Raw genomic sequence first — 20,379 nt, 5'->3', positions numbered from 1 at the left:
ATTTATGCAATCAACTTGTTTGGTGAAATACTTGATTTTAATTTGTGAAATACGATCTTTCAGTGGACAAATCTTATATTCTTTTAAATCCTAAAAACATGACAAAAGTTTGTCTTTTTTTTCCACAATAACATTGCAATGATTGTGTTTGTTCTCAGAGCATTCACAACGCTGGTTAAAGTTCAAATTCAGACTAGCCTAGTCAGCATTTCACATCATTCCAAACCACCACTATCCAAGACCCGTTTTTTCCTTCAACACTAAGCGTCTTCTAAGCCATTCAAAACATCCACATCATACCTAACTTTTTACACTGAAAAAAAAAAAGGTTGTGTGTGTGGTCCCACTTGAACAAATAGGACCAGTCCGCTCCACCAAACCAGATTACCATAGTCAAACTTTCACAACACGGGGTTGTCCAGAATTGGTTGGTTTGCTTTTTGGACCACCAAACCGAACGCAACATTGTTGCTGCTCGTCCTTTATATCTGTTTACCCTAATAATCCATAAACGTGAAAACACGGAGACAATGATATTTATTTAATTAGTTGTATGCTTTGTATTTTATTTAAAACTTTTAAAACTAAAATAATTTCTTGCACATTTTATTATTTTTGTGTAATATCTACCATAAAAACTATTTATATATTATTTATCACCCATAAAGTTGAACATTCAAATTTTCACTCTAATTTATAAAATTTTAACTTATAGATTTTCCACCACTAAATTTTTTATATTATATAGTTATAATATAATTCACATTTTCTTAATCATCCTAAGTTTTCTATTCTCAACTTCCTATATATATTTTTTTCTTTTTATTACTCTTTACAAATACCGTTTCATATTATCATCGGTTTCTCAAACAAGCCAATTGTATACAAGAGTACGTATTAAAAATATTAATTACACACAAGTTTTTTTAATCTTGTTTTGTTAAACAGTATTTTTATAGTTTAATGATTGACAGTATTTGTCACATTCCGATAACTAAACAATAGTGTTAATATTATAGCTCAATCGGTGACGGATACACACACCGTGATGGAACCGTCGCAAATATTCAACTACCGTCGTAACTTCCTACTCCGACCCGCCTCCTCCAACCGTCACCACCTTTTCCCCCGTCAACTGCCACCGTTTCACACCCTTCATAACCCTCAACGCCACCACCAGTACACTCACGCCAACATTATCATTATCATTCACCACATACTCTTAAGAAATGGCGCCAAGGAAGAACAAGAACAAGATCATCGATGAATGCGAAACCTCTGCCGCTGCAAACAAGCGTATGCGTATGGACATTCTGAACCGCACGAATGGTGTCCCGTTCACTAGCCGATTTAACCAGTTTCCATCGATTCACATGCTCCAACAACAACGTAATCCGACACAAAACATCGGTTCTGATCTCCGAGTCGCTCCTCCGTCACCGGTTCCACCGGAAGATGATGGTTTCATCTCTACGTTGATTCCACAACAAAACTTCATCATCAACTACCATGTAAGTATAAATTATCCTTTTTTTTAATTTACTTCTTGCATTTAACAAAAAAAAATGAATTTGTTTGAGTTTTTATACGTAAAATTTAAGATATTTTAGAAAAGAAACATGATTTGTGTTTGGCTTAATCTTGAACATCAAAATAGAAGTCAATCAGAAAGTCAACCATGTATTATAGAAAGTCAAAATAAAATTTAAGATTATCCTGTTTTTTAATTTACTTCTTGCATTTAACCAAAAAAAAAAGAATTTATTCGAATTTTTATACATAAAATTTAAGATTTTTTAGAAAAGAAACATGATTTGTGTTTGCCTTAACCTTGAACATCAAAATAGAAGTCAAACAGAAAGTCAAATATGTGTTATAGAAAGTCAAAATAAAATTTAAGATTGTTAAGAAAAGAAACATGATTTTTTTTGGCCTTGATCTTGAACATCAAAATAGAAGTCAACCAGAAAGTCAACTATGTATTATAGAAGTCAAACTGTAAAAGTCAAAATAAAATTTAAGTTTTTTTAGAAAAGATACATGATTTGTGTTGGCCTTGATCTTGAACATCAAAATAGAAGTCAATCAGAAAGTCAACTATGTATTATAGAAAGTCAAACTAAAAGTCAATAAAATTTAAGATATTTTAGAAAAGAAACATGATTTGTGTTGGTCTTAATCTTGAACATCAAAATAGAAGTCAATCAGAAAGTCTTATAGGCATTATAAAAAGTCAAACTGAAAGTCAAAGTATGTGTTTGGGTCAATGTCACGGATCAAAAGGTAGTTATTTGACCGTCCAGATAACTGACATTAAGACATAAAAAAATATACCAGTGTAAGTGTCATATGTAGAAAGAAATATATGTGTGTTTGATACATGTTCTTGATAATCTTTGTGTGAAGTGACACATTTGTGAAAAACAAAGTGTGCATTTTTTAATCTATGAGGGATTCTTTAATTTGGACCCTCGAATTATAGAATTTTTATGTTAAAAAAAAAAGTTCTAGTTCCGTCACTGTCACTATTGCATTTAATTTGAATATCCGATAATTCATCTCTCATAGGGTTCTAAACTTTTATTAATGTTGATACAGATGAACCAAATGTTGCAAAGTGTGGAAGAATTCTGGCGAAGAAACCTCGCGGGCGAAATTCAAAAGAGGATGGAGATGGAAAGAATGTTGAAAGAAAAAGAGGAACAAGTGGAGCGGTTTAGACAGTTGTATCATTTCTATGAAGAACGGACGTTTGTTTTGGAGAACTTGGGGCCGAACAGGTTTGCCGGTGAAGGAACCAGCGGCGGTGGCGCTGGGGCTGCACCGCAGGAAGAGGTGCAGTCGTGTCATGTTGAAGTGCAGGATGCTCAAAGAATGGAAATACGATGCAGGAACTGTTTGAACCGGCCTGCAAGCATGCTGTGGTTACCATGCAGGCATTTGAGTGTGTGTTTAGTGTGTGAAAGGAGGGTTAAGAACTGCCCGATTTGCCGCGTTAAGAAGACTGAAAGTATTCAGATTAATCTGCCGTGATTCTGAAACAGAATGGGGAAGAATCAGAAGATGAAGGTTATACATTGAAAATGTAATGTTATTCATTTAAGAAGTTATAATAATAATGATATAATTATTTATACTTTTCAATGTCAAAAACAAAGGAACAACTTCTGTAATATGTCTTGTAGAAGACAATGTTGGATTGTATTTCTTATCAAAGAATATTAAAATTGTTTGCTTATGAATATGTTTTCACTATATTTGTATCAATTCTTCACATTTTTCTAGTTTAGATTTAAAATTAGGTTAGGGATACAGATAAAATTAGAAGGGAACCGTATCAATCTTGAAAATCGTAAAAAATGAGTATCGGTATTAGTGCTGAACGTCATCATTATGATATGGTACGGTACGATATTGAAAGTATCAAGCCAAAATACCAGTACCGCATTGAACCGAAAGTGCCGATCCCAAAAATGCTAAAAGTAGGTATCAAATTGGTACCGAAAATATCTCAGTATGGCATGGTTCAGTGATGGTACCGGTTATCCCTAGGTTGAATTGGGAGAGGAAAATTAAAATATAACTTAGATTTTTTAAAATAATTTAACAAATATACAAAAGAAGAAACAATTATTTAAAAATAAAATTTCTTTTTTACTTTCTAAAGAATTAGAAAGACAATAAATACTCATTTGAAAAACTAGTTCTTGGTATGAATCATGTATATCCATAAATCCTTTAATGAACTATGAGTAATGAGTTGATCAAGTTTGACTTTATTTGATTAAAATCATGTGTTAGGTTTATGAATTATGTTCATGATTGACAAGTTTGAGTCTGGTTGATCAATATAATTTGTAATGAGTTATAATTAGTCATATATGTCTTAATACAACCATTTAATGAATGTTAAGATCATCATAGCTCTTAATGAAGTTGTAATGGGTAATGTTTGGTCTAAAGAGTTATTATATCTCTTCATGGGACAGTAGGGTCTTAGCAGGTCATATTAGTTCTTAAATAGTTAGATTAGTTTGTAATGAGTCATTTATGTCTTGATGTGGGCTTGTGGCATTAGGGCCGGCCCGTTAGGATTATCAACCTAGGCTAAGGCCTAGGGCCATCCAAAACAAGGGCCACCAAATTTTATTTTATTTACGTATATTTTAATTTATCCACACTGTCTTTGCGCGCTTCAACACACCAAACCTCGTTACTTGCGACGTCTTTTAAATAACTAATGTGAAACTGATTGCGGATTGGGCGAAATTAGGAAGAAATTAGGAAAAATCATCGCTATGGTTATTCAATGTCTCAAATATCAATCTGAATTGGTGATTTTCTTTATACCAATTTAATAGGGCCCTGACTTTGTAGTTCGCTTAGGGCCTCCAAAAACATTGGAACGGCCTTGTGTGTCATATAGGGTATAAAGAGTCATGACAATTATTTAATGGCTCTTGATAAACCTTAATATATCGTATTAGGCATGAAGAGGCATCACAGCTCTTGATGGAATTATAATATGTCATCTTGGTTCTTAATAGGCCATGTTAGTTCTTAAAAAAGTTAAATTCGATTGTAATGGGTCATATCTTAACGTGTCGTATGGGGATGTGGCAACTCATACCTCTATCCTAGATGATAGAGAGACTGCTTCCTAAGAGTCCCTCAGCTTCAAAAAACTTTATCCGCATCTACTGAAAAACATCAATTTCACAATACATCTTAGATTAATTACACGAAACTCATTTTTTCATTCAACATGTATAGTCTATTATATTTATTTTTTTAGCCATGTATGAACCAAATTAGCTTTTGAGGTTCAAAACCAACTCAAGTAATCTCACATATTAAAAAAAACAAACAAACTATGTGTAATGGGCGTTAAACATGTGTCACCTCACCCCATATGGGGTGCCATACAGCGCGCCACCTTGGTGTTAAAGGGGCGTCATGAGGGTAGTGGGAATGCATGGGGCAAAACAACTCGGCAACATGCGGTGGCTTGGCATGCTCCACTCCCGGTGACATGGCAAATTGTTTGGGTAACTGATTGTGCGGCAAGTTGGGTTGGGTGTTTGCCAACCATGCGGAGCACATGGTGTTGGGTGGGCCCCACCCAAAATCCAACCAGTCATATTTTTTTATCTTTTGTATTTTTTATTTAATTTAAAAAGTAGTTTGGGCATTGAAAACATACGAAGCGTGTAGCATTTCTTGTGATTTGACAAGTTATAGCAAATAGTGAAAAAAAAATGATATGACATATTGTAGAGGAGGGAGGAGTTGTGGCATGTTGACATGGAAAGCAAGCGCTCCCACCATCCAGAGGAGGGGCGTTGCCCTGTTAACGTGCGTTAAAGAAGAGAGAAGAAACATATGGTAGTTGTGCATGCCCGCCCTTTTGTATATAGATTTGCAACCTATCAACCAAAATGATACAATAATGTGTACCTATATATTTGAGATATAAATTCAGCTATCCGAAATGATACATTAATGTTTACATGTGTACTTGCATTCGTGTCGACAACTCGACATCTTCGTTACTAATTTGTAATACGTGTTATATCTATGTGATTTCTTCTCTGTTTTACTTTTGTTCTCGTGCATGACAGATTTCGTTAGAGAACCTGTAAGTACTCTTATTAATGTAATCAACTAGGGGAGATACCCGCGCTACACGGCGGAGTGTCTTGTAAGAAAGGTGGTGAACACATTTTTATATCAAATTATCATATATACGGTATTATGATAAACAAAAAACTACATAGTTTGTTTTGTTTTTAACAAAAATGTTTTATTTGGAATATAATTATGTTTTGATTTAATTTGGTATCCAGAAGTTGAGAAAAAACTAACCATGTATTTAGTTTTTTTTAAGATAACAAAAGCAAGTTGTTAGAGAAACATAAAATTACTAAATTTTAACGTTTGCTCATTTCGTTAGTGGAGTGAACATTCTATACTCACTTAAATTTATAGGAAACAATGGTTAGAAAGAATAAAGTTTATTTACATTAGTAGTTAGTATAATGAAGGTTTAGTATATTATTTAAAAAGATAATTAGTGGTAGTTAAAGTAAATATTAAAAAAAAAATTAAAGAGAAAAAGAATTGTTACTCTACATCCCCTTCAATACCGTACATCCCCTTCAAATTTGTTAGATTATATAATACCGTACATCCCCTTCAAATTTGTTAGATTATATAATGTTAGATTATATAATATAACTAGGTTAGAACCCCGTGTATTACACGGGTCGAATAAATGTAATTTTATATATTAAATAATAAAAAGTTATATCTTTATAAACCTTGTATATTGTACGGGTTAAATAAATATAATTTTATATATCAAATAATAAAAAAAAAGTTATATCTTTAAAACCATATGTATTACACAGATTAAATAAATGTAATTTTGTATACTAAATAATAAAAACGTCGTATCTTTAAAATACCCGTATATAATCGGGTTGAATAAATCTACAAAATAATAAAAATTACATTCTTAAAAACCCCGTATATTACACGTGTTGAATAGATCTAAAAAAGAATCATATCTTTAAAAATCATGTGTATTACACAGATTAAATAAATGTAATTTTGTATATTAAATACTAAAAACGTCGTATCTTTAAAAAACCCGTGTATAGTCGGGTTGAAAAATCTACCAAATAATAAAAAAATTATATCATAAATAAATGTAATTTTATATATAAAATACTAAAAACGTCGTATCTTTAAAAAACCCGTGTATAGCCGGCTTAAAAAATCTACCAAATAATAAAAAAAATTATATCCTTAAAAACCCCGCGTTTTACACGAGTTGAATAAATACAATTTTGTATACCGAATAATAAAAAAAATTATATTTTTAATAAATTAGGATAACATTTAGTATTAACTTATTATTTATATATTTAATATAAGATAAGTAGATAAGAGAGATATTTGTTTTAAAAATATATTAAATTAACAATTTAGATTTGAGGATAGTATTTTATTAAAGTATGATAAGATTTAATATTAATTTAATATTAATTTATTATTAATTTAGTTAATATAAGATAAATATAGATTTGAGGATACCTTCAATGAATGACACGTGTTCAAAAGTTGATTTCTTTTATTATAGTAGTTAGATATAATAATATATTCTTACTTGTTTAATTTATAAAAGTGTAAGCATTAAAATCAAAGTTTTAAAAACCGGTTTTTAAATCAAACCAGATTACGCTAAAAAATTGTTCAACCGGTTGAACCAGGTTGTACCGAGCAGTTCAACCGGGTTGACTAGCTAACTGTATAATTTCATAAATTGCAACATCAACTCAAAAGTTAATCCAAAAATGCATGATTACATATTAAAAGATTATCCAAAAGTAAATCCATAATAAAAAATAATTCAAAAGATAATCGAAAATCATTCAATCTTCCAAAAAGCTCTTTTAAATGAAAGTGTACGATATGTTTAAGCCATTTGAGTGTACGATATGTTCACGATCACATAAAACATGAAATTCACTATTTTCGTTTCATACAATATTAGATAAGAACTTTTAATTACGAATAATCATAATATATAAAAATTACGTAAGATAAGTAATATAACATATATAATAAAAATAAGTAACAACCCAAAAATAACCCTGGGCCGGTATCGGTATTACATTTCAAACCGGTATACCGGATTTTACCGCTGGTACAAACCTTATGCCGTTTCACTTATTTACCGGGATGTTTCGTACCGGATTTACATCTGGAAACGGTAATACCGGTATAACCGGCCGGTATTTACCGGTTTTTAAAACATTGATTAAAATAAATGCAATTTCTCGTTCGATCCGTTTAATATTTTTTTTTCAAAAGTTTTAGATATTATAGAGTAAAATATATGTATAATTTAACATATTTTAGTATTGATATGATGGGTGAGATGATATAGCAAGTTTATTTTGGATAGGAATGATAAGAAGCAATAGGATTATGACATGTGACAAAATTTAAAATAAAGAGCAACGGTATTTTAGTCAATCATATCCTTTCTTCTTCCATCTTCTCCCCAGTAACTTAAAAACCCACCATTTTCAAAACCCACCATCTTCAATCATTTCTTCACTTTCTATCTTAATAATCACTCCATTATAGTGTGATTTTAATCACCAATCAATGATTCAAACACCCGATCAACGTGTTCTTCAGCTTTAGCTTTTTTTTGAAGAAAACTCAATTTAATTTCATTCAAAATCTCATTTTTCCCGTGATTTTGAAGATAATCACTCGATCCGTTCAATTCGATCGCTGATAAGTGTTTCTGTCATTCAAATTTCGTCAATCGTTGAAGAAATCGGCTTCGATCCATGTAAGAAATTCTTTAATTTCATTTTTACGATTTGGGTTTTTAATTTTGTCATTGCGTTTTACGATCTTGGCGGGGGTCCGGGGGCAGCGCCCCTGGTAGCAGGGTCCAAGGGGCGGCAGCCCTTGGCGGGGTCCAAGGGGCAGAGCCCCTGGCTGGGGTCGAGAGAGAACCCTTTCTTTGGTTCAATGCGTTTCAGAGAGAACACTTTCTTTGGTGTTTTTATGCCATTGCGTTTTAGAACTAAGACATTTTTATGTGTTTTCTGGCCATTGCGTTTTAAAGAGAACACATTTTTGAAGTGTTTTTAGTCATTGCGTTGTAGGTAAAACACATTTTTAGGTGTTTTCATTCTATTGCGTTTTAAAGAGAACACTTTCTTTTATTTTTTTAGGCCATTGCGTTTTAGAAATGAGACATTTTTAAGTGTTTTTTGGCCATTGCGTTTTATAAATAAGACATTTCTTTGTGTTTTTGGTGCATTGCATTTTAGGTAAAACACATTTTTATGTGTTTTCAGTCCATTGCGTTTTAGAAAACAGACATTTTAAGTGTTTTCTGGCCATTACGTTTTAGAAATAAGACATTTGTTTATGTTTTTGGTGCATTGCGTTTTAGGTAAAACACATTTTTATGTGTTTTCAGTCCATTGCGTTTTAGAAAGTACATTTTCTTTTATATTTTTAGGCTATTGCGTTTTAGAAATAAGACATTTTTTGTGTTTTCTGGCAATTGCGTTTTACAAATAAGACATTTCTTTGTGTTTTTTGTGCATTGCGTTTTAGAAAAATGTCATTTTTTAGGTTTTTTTTTTTCCATTGCGTTTTACGCAACTGGGTTTTTTTCCATTGCGTTTTACGCAACTGGGTTTTCGAAAATTTTTTTCGAAAATATAGCAATAGTATAATCGTTTTAAAGATAAAAAACGCTCGTTTTTTGGTGCAATTTTTATAAAAAAATAATGTCGTATGAAAGAGTTATTAACATTTAAAAAATCGGGGGGAATTGGAGGAGAGAGAAACTATTGTCTTGGATTGACTAGAATACCCCTAAACAAACTCACGCGTCTCCTTTTTTTCCTTCAATTTCACTCATTTAATCTTTGCACTTGATTAAATAAATGGATGGTGAAGATTACTTTCTAGGCTTCCTACCCAAATAAACTTCCTATTATATACTAACCCTTGTGATTTAATATAGTAATAACATATCACAATACTAGTGGGTTTAATAATAATTATATTGGTTTGTTAACACTCCAAATTTCAATCAAATAGATATTACTTAAATAAATAAATGAGTTAATTACACCGTTAAGGTCCCTTTGGTTTCGTCAAAATCATTAATATTTTCTAGTTGCAATATTGAGTTCTATCATTTCATTATTGTAACAATGTTAGTATTAAAGCGAACCTAATTAAAAACTGACAATAAAGCACGAGCAGCTTTGTGATTAAACTAAACTATTTAATATATATGAGAAGGGTCAGAATATACTAGGACGTTTATTTTGGCTAGAAAGTAATCTTGACTATCAATTGATTAATCTTGACCATCAATTGATTAAACTAAACGTTGTCTGGATCTTCGGATTTTGAACACTTTATGGCACACTTCCTCTGTAATATAGGTTTACATCTTGGTGTATATTAGAATTTTGCATTTTTGCCATCTTTCTCTGTTCCAATTTGTGCCCCTCTAACTTTTCAATCAGCATACTGAGAGACATAGTTTCATATTCTCGGCTGTTTTTTAGGATCATGACATAAGTTGACCAATCACCTCCCTGTGGGAGAGCATCAATCAGCTTGTCAATTAATTCATCCCGCTCTTTCTCAATACCTAACCGTCTCAACTCGACTATCAGATGACAGTATCTCTCGATGAGTTGCTCTAACGTTTCACCTTTTAGGCAAGAAAAAATATCAAACTCCTTCTTGAGTAATGCATTCTTACTTTTCAACATCTCTTTACCGCCTTCATATTTGTTTTTCAATGCGATCCAAATTGAATGTGCGGTTCCAGTGTGTTGTAAAAGAGTAAAAATGTCATCTTTTATCGATTGTTGAAAGTAATTCACCATCTTTTTCTCTCTAACAAATATATATTTTTTCTTGCTGATTAAAATGCAATAACGTTTTCGGTTCCACATTTTCATTTAATGGTATCCTATATTTGTGACAACTGGCACCAAACCGGTAATTTCCATAATATTTTAATATTATTTATTAATTGCAATTACGTGCTTAAACGTCAACATCAAGTGATTACTTGCTTTACCTATGAATTCATGCCTGTTTTATACTTCAAATATTGCCTTGTGCATTACTTTAAGGGTTGCGTCAGAAAGACTAGTAAACTCATCGGTAAGACACACTTTGTCAGCATTTCTGTAGAAAGCAGTTAGAAAATAGATTTAGGGCCTAGGAGTAGGTCCAACATCTAAAATACATTAAAACCCAAGTATGGATACAATGGTTACAATATAAATTTTTCGGAAGCTAAACTATGCACTAAAAGATTTGGAGGAGACAATGTCGCCCAAGTGTGGGGATATGTGTGAATCCCGAATGGAAGGCCGTGCTTAGATCCAATTGAGATCCAAAGGCCTCCTGGAAGGATTGCAAGATCCTTGATACGAAACGTCCATCTATGTCTAAAATTATTGAAATGGGCACTCCATGACGTGCCACAATTTCTTTGAGATACAGCTCAGCAAGCTTTCCGGTGCTATCTTTTTCTCGAATTGGTAGGAAGTGTGCAGACTTCGTTAATCGATCAACTATCACCCATATCATATCATGCCCCCAAGGGTCCTGGGTAATTTCGTTATAAAATCCATTGATATTTGCTCCCACTTCCACATGGGTATCTCTGGTTGTTGCAGTAGACCAGGCTGTTTCTGATATTCAGCTTTGACCTTAGCGCAGGTTAGGCACTTTCCAACATAAATAACAACGTTACTTTTGAGTTTTGGCCACCAATAATACTCTTTCAAATCCTAATACATCTTGTCAGATCCTAGGTGAATCGAGTATCTTGATTTGTGAGCCTCATCAAAGATGACTTCTCGAATACCGCCATAGAGCGGAACCCAAATGCGTCCCATAAAGTGTAAGGTTCCCTCTTCATTTGGCACTAATTTCTTCTCCATACCCCGGAGATATTCAGCTTTAAGATTTTCCTTCTTAAGGGCTACTTGTTGTGCATCATGAATGCGCCAAGTGAGATTTGTCCGAATAGTCATTTCCAATGCTCGAACCCTTAAGGTTTTAACCCTTTCTTTTCGACTCAAGGCGTCTGCTACCACGTTCGCCTTTCTAGGATGGTACTTGATCTCACAGTCGTAATCGTTCAGCAACTCAACCCATCGTCACTGACGCATGTTTAACTCCTTTTGGTCAAATATATGCTGCAAGCTTTTGTGATCTGTGAAGATAGTACATCGAGTACCATACAAATAATGTCGCCAGATCTTCAAGGCAAATATCACCGCACCTAGCTCCAGGTCGTGGGTGGTATAATTCCTTTCATGTACTTTCAACTGTCGTGATGCGTAAGCGATGACCTTTTGGCGTTGCATGAGCACGTAACCCAGTCCCTGACGCGAAACGTCGCAGTATACCACGAAGTCTTTGGTGCCTTCGTGTCACGACCCCCGACCCCATCCTGGCCGGAATCGGAAGCCGCGAGCAGTCCAGTGGTACCGGTGATTATTTTTGAAAAACATTGCAGCGGAAATTTCATCAGGACCGTGAGTTAGGAAAAATATCAGAGTTTAGCAAACACCGGATTTTATTTAAATAGATGGAATAAATTCCATTTTTACAAAGGTAGCTTTTAATAAAAACAATATTTCTAAATTTTAATTAGCAAAATGAGCCACTTCTTGAAGTCTTTTAGTGCCGGATCCAATCCTTACTCCAACCTACTGTAATTACCTGAAATGCGTTTTAAAAAGGTTTTGTCAGCGGGAAATACTGAGTGAATCATTCTATTTATTAAAATGACTTGTTTATTATAATTTACAGTATTAAGAGTTTTTACATATGTTTCTGATATCTACCAACTACCCACAGTATTTGTCACTCGACCGGATCTGTAACTGTGGTCATATCACCATTGACTGCCCCAATGAATGACGTATATCATTTAATTTTAGGTTCGCCCACCTAACGTGATTAAAATAGTAGTAATGTGCACAATACCCCACATACTGGCTGTAATTTGGTGATTACATAAACTTAATCACTGTAATTTATAATTCTGAAAATAACTTGGAGTATTGTAAAACATTTGATAAAAAGAGAATGACTCACATTATAATCATGCAGATTTATACGGCCAAAGTTTAGTTTACAGGTAAGCCTTGATATATTGCAGATTTATACAGGCAAAGCTTAGCCTATTGATTTAGCCTTGTAACCTAGTGCACACGAACTAGGTAGATAACTTAATACAACAATTACGATAACTCACGAGATCAAATTCTCACAACGAACGACAAAGTGCGATACTTAAACATCCATCGATTTAACGACGAACGACAAAGTATAACCCTAATGTGGGCGGCACTTAAACATCCATTGGATATATTGGTCGGTCGGAAAATGAATCGTAATAGCGATTGAGTTAATACCCTATATCGTAGCAGCATTTGAGCTATGTGTGTGTTTATAGTAAACAGAAGATATATTGGCGCATGACTTGAGTTTTAACGTCGAACTGAAGCCAGAAATCAAGTCCCACTGCCCTCTATTTATAGCCTGATTTGGAACCGCCCACGTGTCGCGACAGGATCCCCGGGATCTGTCGCGTGTCGCGGGGGAATCCAAAGTAGGCTAGGCCTGCTGAGTCGACGGAACGATAATTTTCAATTTAGACAGCGAGATATAAGGATAATCGTTAAGTAGGAAATACCCCCCCCCCTGAGTTTTAGGGGCCCTGATCCTGATTCTGATTGTTATGAAAATTTTAGGAGTTTGTGCAGGATTACTTGGTGTCTCAATTAGGGTTTCCTATTGGGTAAATAAAATAATAGATATGACTTTTGATGAGAGTTGTTTACAAAATAAAAATAATAGTTTTGGATAATTCACAAAAAGAGAATAAAATGGTGAGAAAAAGGAATGGACCCACTGTGTAACTTTAGGGTTCAACTAGAAGGACTCCTGGTATAAATTTTGGGTATAACTTTTAAGCTATTTAAAAATATAATGCACTCGTGTTAAGTATAGTACCCCTAATTCAACCTTGTCCCGAAGTCCCGAGATAGAATCCAAACGAACTTAGTCGGGCAGAGCCTTGACATGCGTTATGTGACTCAGATCAATCGGAAAGGATAGCGGTGATCGGGAGTTAAAATACTTAAAACGAGGCAGGGCTTTATTATTATTTATGGGATGAATTACCAAAAATAAAAAAATATATATGTATGTATGTAAAGAAGAGTGGGGCGACACAGACCAAGAAAATGAGTAATTCTCAAATGTTTGAGGTGATCCTATTTATAGCAACTCAAAATTCGTTGGAGCTCACCTTAGAAAGGCACGTATACCTTCAAACAGACACGTCCCTTTTGTTTCATTAAATCTCACTTCCACATACACTAATATTAATGCATACATGTCATTTTAGGAAATTATTTTATTATTTTATTGAAAGATGTTGGACACGTACATCTTTAGTTAATTTATTATTTTTATTATTATTATTATTTTTATTAATTTATATATTATAATTAATTTAACTGCTTTACTTATTTGGCGTGTATAACTTGTAAAATATGACGTTCTAGAAAATAATAAATATGTCACTAGAACGAGTATATTTTTGTCTACATTTGGGTCTAAGTTTTATTAAAAACGGAGTAGGTTCAAATATCATATATTTTTATAATTTTATTATTAGACGGTTCATGGGTCCGTCTAGTTACTTCTTTTCTAACAGTCGACTTACCCGCAATCTACCCGTTTAGTTATATGAGTTTTTATATACTTTTATTCTATTTAGACAGGTCACCCATATATAGGCCAATTGATTAATATAATATTTCAACCAACTATATAAAATAGTGTTTAAAACTATTTGGGTTGACTATTTATATTAATAATAAACTAGTTACTAGTTACTAGTGGTTAATAAATTTAACCAAACCTGTAATTCTTATATGATAAAAATGGGAATGTTACATCCTCCCCACCTTGTTTTAAATCTCGTCCTCGAGATTTGGTTATGATATTCCTTTTAGATTTATGTCATATTTTAGTTATTAAAAATAATATTAAGGTAGATAACACAGAATTAAAATATCAAATTTTGCGAGTACGAGTTATACCATGAGTAGGATTCAAGGGTTCAACTAAATTAGTTAAAGAAATTGATGACAAACAAATGAGATGAAATGCTATAATTTCGAAAGTGGCTAGATTCAAGCCAAAAGATATATGATTAATAGAGATTTTAAAATGGATGTGAAAGATTTTTAGAATTAATAAAATTCTTTGTCAAAAGAAAGCTTACCTTGATTGGCAACTGAGGAAGATTTAGAATTGATAGGTTCAAATGAAATGAAAGCATGAAAATTGATTTGTCAAAAATGTGAAGTATGAAAATCAATGTGCTGAGATGAGTGAAATTGTAAAGATACACCAAAAGACAATAAAGTTAGTGTGTTACTGTTTAGAGTTTTAAGTTGTTTTGGCATGACTAACCATTATAGTATATTTGTAAAGCAAATGTAATATATATTATTTGTTTCACTTTTGTAAATGGTTACTGCTTTCAAATAACTATATTTTAGTATTTTTACTATACTATGTAAAATAACTTATATTTATTATGTAATATAGATTACAAAATACCACGGTGAAGTTATTTCATTTACAAAATATTTTAGTATTATGATTTTGTAAAAGAAATCACTATTGTTGTTAAATGAAAGTTGTAAATAAAGGTGTAAAAATATTTATTGTACAAAAGTATTTGTAAAATATTTTGTAAATATATAATAATTAATAGGTCGATTCTATGTGATTACTTATTTTCATTTTGAAACCATATAACGTTATGAATGTAAAATGTTGTGAATAAGTGAAAACGGTGACTATTCTTATATATTACCATGTTCCCCTAACACAACGTAGTTGATGACTACCATATTATTCTTTATATAGTCATTTTCTTGCCAGAGCGTTATTGTACATAGTTACTACGAAACATGTGATACAAAATTTTATATAATTTTATTTGTCCTTCTAATAATATATTTTCTCTTTACAGTACAAGGTATATTTAAAATTAAATAGGTATGACGACTTAATTTATATATATTAAATAGTTATTATCATGGTTGGATGTCACACCCCCAAAATCCACCTGCGGAGTATCACCGCTTGGAGGCGTGACATGACCAGGATCAAGCCACCAATTATATCAAACATAGCATTTAATAATAATCATAGACATAATTGATGTTCAAAACCAAACATCGTATATGTAGCGGAAGCATTTAAATGTAAAACCCAAAACATAAGTATCAATGTGTGAATGTAAAAGTGTTTAGTAAGCATTCATGAATCCTTGTCCACAACGACCTGCTCCTCCTTGTGCAAGCTCCATAAAGTACCTAAGGTCCTGCAAGGCATGCAGCAAATAATCAACAAACTAGTTGAGCGAGTTCACAGAAAGTAAGTTCGTAATAATCATGCGTAAGTTCATCTAATAAGGCTTCCCAAGCAAGAATATTCTATTGGTGAGGGATTCTCACGTTTATCTTTTATAACGGGGCTTCCCATTATGGTACTTACTAGACTATTTCCAACCATGTGTTCTTCTTAAACCGAGAACAGGAATACGTACAGGGTCACGCAGGATTTACGTGACGTGACCTTCCCCGAGGACAGTGGTACGTGTGGGGGGGGCTACGCAGGATTTACGCAGCGTGTCCTTCCGACCCGGAAGACAGTAGAAGGTATTGGGTTACGCAGGATTTACGTAACGTGTCCTCCCGACCCGGGAGACAATTGGCAATTACTGGGTTACGCAGGATTTACGTAACGTGTCCTGACTATCCTGAGGACGATGGTCTATAGTCTAGTGATTACGTAAGTACGAGTAATCATTCCATATCCAACATATCCAACATATCCAACCCAATTCCCAACCCGGGAATCCCATGCCTTGGCTGTGTGAACTCACCTTGGTTTGCTCGGCAGATACACAAATAAAAGACTCTTGAACTAAGGGTGGTCAACCACGTCCTAACAGGGTTACCACACAAGTCAGGTTTCGACTCAAATATTGCACACAGTTATCACATAAAATAGCATATAGGAAACAACACACGGATCATGGCAAACACGCAACCTCATGTTCAACAGTTATATCAAATACAAGATTGGGCTCGCACAAGTCCAATCGTCTTGTGCGATCCACCACATGTTTCCCAACATACCCGGCCCAATAATTTAACCCATCAGATTACGGCCCAAATATAACACATAAATGATTTGTGCGATCCAGTGAACTTGTGCGATCAAATTCAGCCCATTAACCTTCCGGCCTAGACAACTCAAGCCGGCCTTGTGCGACTCGTATTGGGCTTAGAGGCCCAATCGTTGAACACATGTGCGATCCAGCCGGCGTTGTGCGACTGGACAGGTATTGTACGATCGGCTAGACTTGTGCGATGGATGGTTTTGGGTCATTCGGCCCAACAGCTTAATAACCCAACACTTGTGCGGTCCAGCTAGCTTGTGCAACCAGGTCAGTTGTGCGACTGGTCTGCTTGTTCGTGTGGGCATCTTGTGCGAACGAGATGCCTTGTGCGATTGGTGAACAAATTCCGTGATTTAAGCAATCAGTTACAACAATCATTAGTTCCCAAACTTAACATTCAATCAATTAACAAAATTCCTATTATTCGGTTAACCAAAATACCGATCAAACATAGCAATTTCATCAAGAACTCTTATGAACCCTCATCCCATCAACATGAACGACATTCAAACGTTTGAACATATAGTTTAATTTCGTGTTCTAGATCCCGAATCATCAACAACAGCCCATCCGATTCTTATCATGCACTAGCCGATTAATGAAATTACACAACCGATTAACAAGCATGCGATTTGCAATGATCTGAACAACATTTGACAACTTATATTCAACTGATTACTTGCAAGCCATCAACACATAGATCATAATTTCATCAAATCAACATCCCTAATCGTTCTAGTCTAAGCATGAGATCATGTAATCAACAATAACAAAACAATACAAACACTAACCGGATTATGAGTAGAAGCAAGGTGATCCGAGTAGTGGATGCTCTTGCCGTCGGGTTCTAAGCAAACGAGAGAGAAAAGTCTAGGGTTCTTGGTGTGTGTTCTTGTGTTGTGTAACAAATGAGAAAAAACCAAGTCCCTAAGGTGTTTACACGGTATAGAGGGGTGGGCCGGCCCTTACATGGGCTGCCCTATTGGTCCGCGTACAAGGTGTAAAGCCCAATTGGCTTTGTGCGATCAAGTGTAGGTGTGTTGTGCGATCGGGTTAATACATGCATACATACGTTACATCATGCACTTAATAACAAAACATTCATTAAATCCAATCATATAATTTAGTTCACATATGCACGTAGCGTTACACAAGGTAAGTCTAAAGTTCGAGTTGTCACATTATCCCCAACTAATTGGAAATTTCGTCCCGAAATTTGGTATGCACTCACTGAGGAAGCTAGGTAAACTGTATTGTTCACTGATTTTCCCGGGGTGTCACATTGGATATTGGTTAGTGCTGCATTGTTTAAGCATAGGTGGCCAGTCCATGCCTAACTAAGGCTAGGCTATTCAATACATGCCCCTGATAATAACTTTAGTAACACTTTTTTTTTACTAATAATGAAATTATTAATAATAAATAACTTAAATATAAATTTAAATGAGAGTATATCTCAATATAATTTTTATATATATAGAATATAAATTCTTTACCTCAATGGTTTAACAAAATTCATTAACTTGATATCAAAGAATTATCGTTTTGCAATAATGCGATTTATAGTAAAAATTAAATATAATGAAATGATATTTGAGTTTGGATAAAATAATAATTCGGAATGAAGTCCTCCAGTGTTTTCATAAATCAAGCGAATCATATGCGCAACAAACAGAGCATATGTAACGTGTGGATTTACCAAGAAATGAAATAGATCAATTTTCGCTACTAGGAAAGAAATCCTCATGATATGATGACTTATTAGAGAAAGTAAAGACACGAAAGTCTACTTATGATATGCAGAAGTCAGAATTTTTATGAAAGAAATATAAGAACTTTATCTGGAATTTCGTGTGATAACTGTTGTTTAAGTGACATTACCAGGGAATGTTGAATAAAATAAATAAAATGAAATAGGGGAGTTGCAAAGGTATATGACTCCTTTTGCAGTGATAATTATGACTCTGATTATACTGTGTATCGATAATTGTGAAATCTTGTTACAACGTACCTCAGCGATATTTATTTCGGTTGTAGGATCATATGGCAAAGTGCTTCTTATTGATTAGTAGTTCTTCTACTGACGGAATTAGTATTGGTGTTATTGTGCCCAATTTATATTTTCCGAAAGTCTTGCCTTGGAAAGTCGTGTGTGCTAAACTTCAACGTCTGTGGACATATAATTTAAGTTTCATGTGTTTTCTTGTGCACCAACAAAATTTTACATGCTTCTTATTTGAGTTCATAATTATGGCGTTAATAATTTATGGTAACGCATTGGTAATTCTTATATTTTTGATGGTGTCCCAACCTAATGGGTTTCCATTGTTTATATTTCACACGAGTTACGAGGTAAATGATCAAACGAAATAATGTTTGATATCGGAAAATAGATTCCTGATAAAGAAATCTAGACACAGATGCTTGTGCTTTATTCTAAGTTGTCAATCCTTATAGTTGATTCCCTTATAGATATACATATCTATATAATCACATATTTCACATGCGGGAGTATACATATCCTTTATAAAGTCAATGTATTTATTAGATTCATATTTAGAAATCCGGTCAAGATATTATTTAGGGAAATCTTGTCATTCGTTTGACATATCATATACCCCTTCTTACCCGGTACTCGCCGGAGAGGTAATCTCAGTATATCCGGACAAACTGGAGAGTCGGCTACTCTATACCCAGTTTTTCCGGAGAAAATTTTCTATTTCCCATAAATAGTATCTTTTCAAGATTTTAAAGGTGCCTCTTCTGTTAGGGCCTTTATCCAGAAGCAAGGAAATTTATATTCCCATAACATTTCTTATCCTAGACCAAGTAATATCAATAGGCAAGAATAAATAGCAATTAAGTGCTATTGCCTGCTAATCGTCATTCTTATGGCATACCAATATCCATTACATTATATTTATATGAGTAATTTATCTTGGAGTTTATATTAAGGCAAAATTCTTAAATTCAAGTCTAAATATCATCCTGAGTGTTATAATATTAAGTTCCTAATTCTCTGTTTAAACTTAGGTATTATTATAACACCTAATTTCTTAAACAAGTGGCTTAGCTTATACTAAGGCATCTTTTCTTATGTTAAGTCTAAATGCTATCGGTTGTGCTACCATTTAACAGTAATCTCCTAACTCTTTTTATTTAAGCTTAAGTATTATTATCACAACACTTATAGGCTTAAAGCAGTGGCTTAGCTCTGATACCACCTTTCCTGTCACGACCACTGACCCCATCCTGGCCGGAATTGGAAGCCGCGAGCAGTCCAGTGGTACCGGTGATTATTTTTGAAAAACATTGCAGCGGAAATTTCATCAGGACCGTGAGTTAGGAAAAATATCAGAGTTTAGCAAACACCGGATTTTATTTAAATAGATGGAATAAATTCCATTTTTACAAAGGTAGCTTTTAATAAAAACAATATTTCTAAATTTTAATTAACAAAATGAGCCACTTCTTGAAGTCTTTTAGTGTCGGATCCAATCCTTACTCCAACC

The 20,379-nt window shown here is 33.7% G+C and overlaps 1 protein-coding gene across 1 annotated transcript; it reads left to right on the top strand.

The window, feature by feature from the left end:
• Nucleotides 1–1,024: 1,024 nt before the first annotated feature.
• On the top strand, nucleotides 1,025–3,152 carry LOC110902556 (probable BOI-related E3 ubiquitin-protein ligase 3). Its single transcript, XM_022149123.2, has 2 exons — nucleotides 1,025–1,511; nucleotides 2,599–3,152. The coding sequence occupies exons 1-2, from the start codon at nucleotides 1,230–1,232 to the stop codon at nucleotides 3,031–3,033; spliced, it is 717 nt and encodes a 238-aa protein (XP_022004815.1). The 5' UTR covers nucleotides 1,025–1,229; the 3' UTR covers nucleotides 3,034–3,152.
• The last annotated feature ends 17,227 nt before the right edge of the window (nucleotides 3,153–20,379 follow it).

The sequence above is a fragment of the Helianthus annuus genome, chromosome 11, assembly GCF_002127325.2.
Source record: "Helianthus annuus cultivar XRQ/B chromosome 11, HanXRQr2.0-SUNRISE, whole genome shotgun sequence".
NCBI lineage: Eukaryota > Viridiplantae > Streptophyta > Magnoliopsida > Asterales > Asteraceae > Helianthus > Helianthus annuus.
Note: the sequence above shows the minus strand (reverse complement) of the source record. Positions and strands in the feature narration are given on the sequence as shown.